Source organism: Aphanomyces invadans (assembly GCF_000520115.1).
Source record: "Aphanomyces invadans strain NJM9701 unplaced genomic scaffold supercont1.15, whole genome shotgun sequence".
Classification (NCBI taxonomy): Eukaryota; Oomycota; class Saprolegniomycetes; order Saprolegniales; family Verrucalvaceae; genus Aphanomyces; species Aphanomyces invadans.
Genome location: NW_008580160.1, coordinates 1,073,801 through 1,082,408, shown reverse-complemented (window position 1 = coordinate 1,082,408; position 8,608 = coordinate 1,073,801). Strand labels below are relative to the sequence as shown.

The following is an 8,608-nucleotide window of genomic DNA, read 5'->3' as shown; positions in this document are numbered from 1 at the left end:
TACACCAACGAGACGAATATGCAACCGCGGCGATCCGTGCCAATCGATGACGTGTACGTGTCCCGCGCTCCGTCCAACATGCCGTCGTCATCGTCGGAAGGGCAGATTGTAGTGTCTCTTGTGAAGCAAGCCGCGTCGTCTCCGCGGGTGCGGACACTGACTCTATTTTGGCTCGTCGGGTTGTTTGCGATGCTGTGGGCGCCAGCACCAATTCACGTGACGGATGAAATGAAACACGTCTACGAGGCCAAGCTGGTGGATGCAGCACACATCGAAAACTACGACGAAACGTATGCAGCGCTATTAAACGCGGAAGAAGCCGTCGCGGAGGCACAGGTCTGGTTTTGGCGATTCCGGCCCGAACATCGAGCTGTGGTGGACGCGCGACAAGCCATTGCAACGCAAGCGCGAACAAAGTTAAACCATCTCGACGATCTTCGCGAGGCCAAGATGCGAGAAGCCAAAGCGTACGTCGGGCTTTGGTCGGACTACGGGCTGAACGAAGTGCGTGCTCGGTTCTGGGCTGCGTTCGATTCGGGTGCGTCGTGGCACAACATCCTCCTACGTTACTCCATCTTACCACGACATGTAGGCAAGGTGTTTGCGTCGCGGCAGACTTTCTGGCAAATGGTGTTTTCCGTGCTGCAATCCCGCGAGGAGAACGTGATCAGCCTCATCTTTCACTGGGCCTTCGTCGCCCTCATCAACTTTACATTTGGCCTGATTGGAAGCCTCTTCTACTTTACCGCGTCGCTCTTTTCGATGGTATTCACGTACAACCCGGATCCGTTGAGTGCCGTGGCGTTTGTGGGCCTTGCGCTCCTCGGCGCCGTCGCCGTCGTCGCATCGTACCTCCTTGGCATTTACGCCATGGCCGCCAGCAGCGTGTACGTTGTCGGCAAGTTGGCGGTGCACAGTGCCAGGATCCAGTACGAGGACCAACGGGCCGCTCCCGCGCACCTTCGCCAACGACCGCACCATGAATAGATGAAGGCAGATAAGGCGTTCAAACAGCAAGATTGGCTTTCTCGCTACATTTGATCGTCTGAGGATTTGCCGAAGGTGGAGCAGAACTACTCCTTGGCGAGCTGGCGCCAATCCTCGTCACGTGTGCGGGTGGTGGAGCCTACAGGTTCCCGTGGGTTTCCATCAGACTTGGCACACCATTGCAACATTTTGGCCTCAAACGAATCTTCAAGGCATGGCCAACGAATTTTGCATGACAATGCGTCTAGCAACGTCATCATGCAGGAAATGCTTGTCCGATCAAGTGTCGTCAGCGTGTGGATACGATCGCGCTGGCACATTCTTTTGTTTGGCCAGGAACGGCACACTGCTGTCTGTCGGAGTGTTTTGAGTTGCTGGTTCAGCTTCGCGTTGTATGCAGCTGTTCCTGCAACGAAGCGATCGCGTTCGAGTCGCTCCGTACACTGCGGGCCACGTAATGCAAACGCGAGGACTGGTGTGTCATGTGTATGACTCTGCCTTGACCATGATGTGGGTATGGAGCCCGAGGACTGGACCAAGAAACGTCCGAGGGTTTTGCGCTAAAAGTAGTTTGCTGGGTGCCGCCGGCGTCTCCCTCAACCGACTGCTCGGTCCATGGAGCCTGTGCAGCTCAAGTTTCTCTTTGCCAACAAAGAAGGCGTCAAGATCACGCTGGCGACGACAAGAGATCAACATGTGTCCGAAGTGAAGACGCAGCTACTGGCGCTGTGGCCACCAGGTTCATCTCTCAGTCCTTGCCTTATTCGGAAGGAGATGCAGTTGGCCCAACATGGTGGCGCGTAGGGCTGGCCAAGCCCGAGGCCATCACGAGCATTCGACTCATTTGCATGGGCCTTGGCGTGCTCCAGGACACGAAAACCCTCGTCGAGTGCAAAGTCCCCATCTTTCCAGGCCATCCGACCCCAGTCAACGTGTCGATTTTGCCACCCAAATCGGAAACCCAAGGTGCGTCCCCACTTCGATCGCGACGTTGTGGCTAGGCTCACGTTGGGCACCATCTCGTAGCTTTGATCGCGTCCTACGATGCGAACCGGGCGGTCCCGGCCAGCATGAATTGCTGGTGCACGATTTCATAATCCAGACCACGTTGGCATCGTGGCGATGGTGCTGCTTCCAATCGTGGACGCATTCGCCTGTGATGACGGCACCACGCAAACACTCTGCGCGACGAGATGTCCATTCTAGCGACCTTTGCCGGTCGTTCCAGTCCACAAACAATCACGACATTTCCAGGATCTGCTGGACCATGTCAGCATATTACACCACAGTTTAGGATGCGCGGCGGACGCCAGTCGGGCGTCAGCATCCCCCCCGTGCTCGACTTAACAGAACGGCTGCTGGCAGATCGGGCACTTGTTCTTGCTGGACTGGTTGAACCATTTATACAAGCACGAGTTGTGGTACTTGTTGGAGCACGTTCGGCATTGGAGGTTTGGGAGGCCCATCGTTTTGGGATTCAAGATCGAGAAACAGATCGGGCACGGCTCGACGCCGTCGAACTCTTTGTCCACGTTGGACTTCCACAATAGCACGGCGTCCAGGAGGGATCCGTCCTGCGATGTGGTGACCTTGAGAATCTGGAGGACCCACCGGCGCCACCGTTCCTCGGAAATCCCAATGCGCTTCGTGCACTCGACCTCGACGCTGCGCAGGGGGTACGACGCCGGCACGCGAATCACCATCTCCAACGTGCACTCGTCTTTCAAGTACGTCGTTGTGATCTCGCGGGACACTTTGCTGCCACGCACCGTCATCTCGCTACGCGTCGGTGAGTGTGCCCCATCGATCGCGACACAAGGTAGGGATGAACGTACTCTGGGTCCCACAATGCTTTGCTCTCCGCAGCATGGATCGCTCGGATTTCGTCCAACAGAATAAGCGGCGACACAGTCTACCAGGAACATCGCTGTAAGCACAACTAGCTTTGAGAACGCGCGCCACCATCTCGTGCCAGCAATTACGTGCACCTACATCTTCGCAAAACTTGGAGATCCAGCTGCGCGCACTACGGGAACAATCGTCGTTCCACCACAGCCGCACCATGGTTGGGAGCTTGACCACTGTTTTGTAAAACACGGCGCCGGCCAAAGCGTCGACAAACGTGTCGGTGAATTTGTGTTGGCCCAGCGTCGCCAAGGTCGGGAATGCCGCGTCGACGGCTTCTACGGACGTGAGTTGGACCTTGGTCGTTTGAATAAACGACCCGCACAGAGTCAAGACCGAGTGGAGCAGCTTCTGCTTTGCCACGTACGCGCCGAGAGCGGACGTCACGAGCGGACTCGACGAGTCGGGAAACATGCGGAGAAACAGATCCCAGACCAAGAGGCGGCCGAGGGGAGGCGACCCGGTCGACTTTGCCTTGGACGGCGCGCCGTCGTCGGAATCGACGTGCAGCTTTGCCAGCGCCTGGCGCAGGCCTGGAGTTATGACGAGGTCCGCCAGGGCCACGTCGGTCGCCGCCTCGTCTTCGCCGTCGACGTCCACCACGTCTTGGACATTAGGTAGGTCTACTGCCAGATTCGTGAGACGAAGAACTTGGTACAGTGCTGCTTGTAGTGTCGGATGCGTGATCGTCTCGCTAAGGGCGTGCCACAACAGGTCTCGGCCTTGCGACACTTGCAAGATGACGCGCGCGACGTCGGTGTGGTCCAGCTCGACAAACCGAAGCAAGTCGTGGAGACCAAGGAGACCCGCAGTCAGCGCTTGTTCGACGTCGTAGGTGTGTTGCACCAAGGACCACATACCCAACGCGGCACCAGTCTCGGCGCTCTCCGACGGTGGGGCGGTGGCAAACGCAACGTGAAATTGGGGTTTCAGCTGCAAACAGTCGACAATTGTGCGGAGACCGACCATCGCCAGCGCGTCCCGATGGTGCCGTGCCAGCTCGATGCTCGAGTGATTGTGGCCGTGTCGAACCAGCGCTTGGACCAGGCGCAGAAGCATCCGCCGACACGCCAAGAACTGAGGGTGGACATGGCGCAACGCACGAATCGAGTCGACGGAAGTCCCGTGGAGTTTGGCAGTCACGAGCTCGGACACGTCTTGCTTGGCGGAGAAGGCATGGAGAACAAGCTGCCCTGCCACACCAACCAGATTCGGCGGTGGTGGGGACGGCGCCAGTTGTAGACTCGCCAAGACAAATGATGCCAGAACGAGCCATTCGGTCACGGGAATCCTCGACGATGGGGCTTTCAGCCGACGTCCAACAAGAGCGACCACGTCGTCGTCGTCGACGGGGACCGATGCCGTGTGAAACGAGTGCATGAACGGCAGGAGGTGCGCGATCTGGGTCAACGCATCCAGTGAAGCCGTCGGGTCGGCCGTCCATGAAAGCACCGATGTCAATCTCAATTGGGTCAATGCCTGCACGGCAGATGCCATGGCCGCTGTGTGGGCCTCCGTTCTGGCGTCGTCGCCATGGGAAATGTCCAGGACGGATTGTACCACTCGAGGCAGCGCAACGTGCACAAACGCGGCCGGGATGTTGTCCGTCAGGTCTTGGACCGACGCTAGAAGCAAGTCAGTCGAGAGGTAGTCGAGCCCGATTTCAAACATCCACAGCTTCAGTTGTCGAGGAACCCCTGGACCATCCCGTTGCCGCGTCGAGGCGCTCGGAGCCTGGTCCAAGTGGGACAACAGAATTGTGTCAAACCATCCTGTTTCGTCGTCGTCGAGGGATGAGGCCACATGGAGCAACGTCTGGACAAGCAGAGGCCGATCGCCCAACGCTTCGAGGAGCTCAGTCAGCATCAAGTACGGCTCGATCCACGTGCCGACGTGTTCGCTGAGGACAGTCGGGTCGATATCGACGGTGTACCACGTCAATGCAAACGCCACGTCGACAAAAAGCCATCTGTACACTTGGTCCGGCGACCGCGTTGGAAGGTATCCGTTTGCGTCGTGGAGGAGCGACGCGTGGTTCCAGTGGCACAGCTCTGCCACGCATTCCAGCAACCGATACGACGGCGGGGACGTGGCAGAGTCCGTCAACGGCAACTTTTCCCAGTACGGTGTGGACAGGGCGTTGTCTAACGTGACAAATTCTGCGCACAGCACCGCCCATTGTGCTGCACTACAGAAACGGTCAGACATTCCGATTATCGGCGAGAGGTAAACCGAAAATACCTGCAGGACGGAGTCGCCGATGACGTGTCGGACGAGTACAAGCGGTGGAGATGGTCAACCCAATTGTCCAGGAGCATGGTTTGGTACGTGATCGACCACTGCGATACAAACGACGTCCGAATCGTCGATTTCCACACTGCCATAGCGTGCGAATGAAGCGCGAGATGCGCCACGACCGTGTCGACGAGCTCGATCACGTCAAGCCAGATGTCGTTGGAGTCTATCGCCACAAGCAATGGCAGCAACGATTCGAGCAACGACCACGCTTTCGGAGTTGCTCGATGTTGGCGACACCACGTGAGCACTTGCCGAAGTGTTGCGGGCGACACGAGAGGTTGCAGGTTGCCCCAGCACGCCGTGAAAAAGCCCAGCTCGTCGTCGGCCCATGTAGGCGTCGCTGGAGACGACTCCAACAGCACAACCATCACGCGTGTGTCAAACCAGTGGCTGTTCCAAATGGTCGCAAACAACGACAACGAGTCGTCCGGCTGACGACACGAAGGCTCAGTCTGGGCAAACACGTGCCACTGTGACAGGAGCGACGGCGGCGCCTGCGGCAATGCTTCGTTTTTCCAAGCCACGACGTCCGTGCGGTATTCCCACTGGACAAGCAATTGAGTCCACAACACACTTGGCGCAAACGGAGCAAAGTGCTTCCACACACGGAAATACGGCGCTTTGTCTTGGCCAATGGACGAAAACGACGGCGCGACGAACTGCTGGAAAGTCGCCAGCGCAGCCATCGTGTCAGGGAATAATGTGGACAACCCCAGGAGATCGAGGAGATTTCCTAGCCAAACGAGCAACGCCGTCGTGTACACCGCTCCGATCGGCACCAAAGATCGAATGGTTTCCAGAAGCGGACGCCCCACGACGTTTTCCTCTGTCCATGACGCTCCGGTTGTGGTGGTGGTGGCCGAGGCAACGTTGACGAGTTGCCGCAGCGTGTCGAGCATCCGCTTGTGCGACGCGTCATGGGCTAAACCTCGGTGGAGGGCGGCATGCAAGGCACGATGGAGTAAGCAAACAGCGAGCGATGGAATGTGACACTTGTCGCCATCGTCTTGACGGGATGAATATGCTGTCAATCGCGGCACCAACGCCGTCATGAGGTCCAGAAACACGCGGAACGATCGATCTGGGAGACAAGTCGTCGTCAGCGCCTTCGTCCACGCCATCGTGATCACGTTCTCGAACGACGTGACGTATGCACTGTCCTGGGCATCCGACCGCGACGTCGCATGCTCTGGAAAGATCGTCCACATGGCGGACAAGCACTCGACAAACGCCGTCACGACCTGCGACTGTCCATGCATCACGTGCGGGCTGTCGAGCGACTTCCACAGCGCAGCGAGCAAGTCGACGTAAAACGAAGTGCTCGAAACATTCTTGGGCACGAGCGACACAAACGGGAGCAAGTTGGACAAGGACGATGTCGCGCCGTAATTGGCATGCTTGGTTGCCGCGAGAACTTTTGGCAACACGTTGGGCAGGATCGTCGACCATGAAAAATTGGACGTAGCATCGTCAGAGGCCACATGTTGGAACGCGTTCAAGTACGTCAGCACCAACGTCCACGCCGCCGGCACGTTGGCTGGGAATTTCTCCGCGACGACTCCCAGGACGACTTTGGGGTCGATGGCCGATTGGAGAAGATCTGGACAAGCCGTGGTGGCGGCCGTCAGCACCTCGTACGCCGCGTGCCGAATGCTAGTCCTCGAAAACGTCGCATTTTTCGAAGTGAGCGTCGTAAATTTGGCCAGGCCGGTGAGAAATTGTCGGATCGAGTCGTCGTTCACGTGCGTCGGAAAGATGGACGACGGTGGAGCTGGCTGGCTCAGCAGTGTACGGGCCCCCAGCAACGCAGACGTCACGCAGCGCTCATAGCTACGCACAAAGCGCGTCAACTCGTGCGTGAATCACCAACGTATCGACGGCATGGCCCGACTCGTTCGTTCACGACGCATGTGTGAACAAGTGAGTATCGACAACGGACAAACCAACGTACCATTCGTCGGCTTCCTCCGGGGTACAAAGTCCACGATCGACCAACGACTCGACTGTTAACGCCAGATACGATTGCACGTTGGTGAGCAAAAGGTCCGCGTGGGCAGCTAGGACCGCTGTCTGTGCCTCTTCGGTCGGAAGCAACGCGACAAACGCGCGCTTTGCTCCTTTGGCCGTGTCTGCGTGAATGTCGTGCATGGCTAGCAAGTACCAGGGCGGCAGCAAGAGTTGCATGTGGTTGTGGAATACCGTGCCTTTCGTCAGGCGCTCGATGAGAGCTCCAAGGACTTCTGTGGCGAGTTGGCGGACTCGGCGATCGTTGTCAAGCATGAGTTTCGCGCCATATAGATAGCAATACTGTCCAATCGCTGGTCGGAGGTCGGCCGGTTTTCGCACCGGGACAAGCGTGTCCCTCAGTGTCGTGAGCGCTTTCGTCTTGGTCTGCGCGTCACGTTTTCCCAACATCTTGAGTGCAAGGGAGAGTTCTATGTCTGGACCATCGTAGAACGAAAACGACGACGTGTTGGATGTCGCGGGAGCTGGCGTCGCGCTCGCAGAAGCTCGTGCTGGAATCGATGTAGCTGGCGCAGCAAACGCAGAAAATCCAATAAATCCCGTGGAAGAGCTTTTCCCCAACAGGCTCTGTGCAGCTCGTGCACTCGATGACGCGTTTGCCTTGGCAAGCTTGTCCTGCTGGTTGATGGCCTTCTTACCGCCCATCGTACGTCAGCGTCCCGGTGAGTTGATGAAACGCAATTAGTGTGGAGGACCATCACTCTCGATCGTGCCATGATCGGGCGGTTGGTCCCGCGTCGTGGAAATTTCGAGTTCCAATGTGCCTTCCCCAGGAAATATCCCAAGAATCCCATCATTGGGAGCTCGGAAGGGATGATTTGATTCGCTAAAAAACCGCGAATCAAAATCGATTATTTGGAAAGAGGTGATGGGATTGGTTGAAATACTGCATTGGAAGTCCCAGCCAATCAAACTCCGTATGAACCAAGAGTTTTCCGCGCGAGATAATACCGGCGCGATGGACTCCAAGATGTACGAGAACGCGGTGTGTCTGGCGCCGATGGTGCGCGCGGTATGTGCCCATATGCTTCACTCCGCCGTCTCTGCCTATTCCATGACAACGCTGGTGTGTTTGGTGTAAACGTGCAGGGAACGCTGCCTTTGCGCTTGTTGTCGCTGCGATACGGTGCCGATTTGGTCTACGGCGAAGAGATCATTGACAAAAAGATTGCAGCCACTACCCGAGTTGTCAACGGTAGCTCGAATCATCGCCGCATCCAGCCATCACGTATATCGTGCGTAGACGTGTTGAACACGGTCGACTACGTGAGTCGCACTGGGGACAGCGTCGTGTTTCGCACGTGCGCGGAAGAGTCGTCCAAGGTCGTGTTCCAGATCGGCACGGCGTCTGCTGTCCATGCACTTCAAGCTGCAGAAACCGTGTAGGAGTCAA

At 57.3% G+C, this 8,608-nt stretch overlaps 4 protein-coding genes across 6 annotated transcripts in view; 3 read left to right on the top strand and 1 right to left on the bottom strand.

Annotated features, from left to right (window-relative positions):
• On the top strand, window positions 1-1,036 carry H310_07879. Of its 2 annotated transcripts, XM_008873393.1 has the most exons (3): window positions 37-53; window positions 106-538; window positions 593-1,032. In XM_008873393.1, exons 2-3 carry the CDS (start codon window positions 190-192, stop codon window positions 985-987), a joined length of 744 nt encoding a protein of 247 aa, XP_008871615.1. In that variant the 5' UTR covers window positions 37-53; window positions 106-189; the 3' UTR covers window positions 988-1,032. The 2 variants fall into 2 exon arrangements, with proteins under 2 accessions (XP_008871614.1, XP_008871615.1); XM_008873392.1 differs by having other exon boundaries at window positions 1-538; window positions 593-1,036.
• Window positions 1,037-1,539: 503 nt separating this feature from the next.
• On the top strand, window positions 1,540-2,240 carry H310_07878 (hypothetical protein). The gene is made up of 3 exons (XM_008873391.1): window positions 1,540-1,726; window positions 1,792-1,953; window positions 2,014-2,240. Exons 1-3 carry the CDS (start codon window positions 1,603-1,605, stop codon window positions 2,082-2,084), a joined length of 357 nt encoding a protein of 118 aa, XP_008871613.1. The 5' UTR covers window positions 1,540-1,602; the 3' UTR covers window positions 2,085-2,240.
• Window positions 2,203-7,888, bottom strand: H310_07877 (hypothetical protein). The gene is made up of 5 exons (XM_008873390.1): window positions 7,142-7,888; window positions 5,134-7,020; window positions 2,980-5,080; window positions 2,823-2,899; window positions 2,203-2,766 (listed from the first exon to the last, which is right to left on the bottom strand). The coding sequence occupies exons 1-5, from the start codon at window positions 7,858-7,860 to the stop codon at window positions 2,331-2,333; spliced, it is 5,220 nt and encodes a 1,739-aa protein (XP_008871612.1). The 5' UTR covers window positions 7,861-7,888; the 3' UTR covers window positions 2,203-2,330.
• Window positions 7,889-8,152: 264 nt separating this feature from the next.
• The window catches only part of H310_07876, a 5,224-nt gene continuing 4,768 nt past the window's right edge, over window positions 8,153-8,608 (top strand). Inside the window, exons 1-3 of one of the 2 annotated variants that reach the window (XM_008873388.1) lie at window positions 8,153-8,227; window positions 8,305-8,410; window positions 8,459-8,597. In XM_008873388.1, the coding sequence (XP_008871610.1) occupies window positions 8,174-8,227; window positions 8,305-8,410; window positions 8,459-8,597 (299 nt within the window). In that variant the 5' untranslated portion in view covers window positions 8,153-8,173. The remainder of the gene's footprint in view (window positions 8,228-8,304; window positions 8,411-8,458; window positions 8,598-8,608) is intronic. The other variant, XM_008873389.1, reaches the window with a different exon arrangement.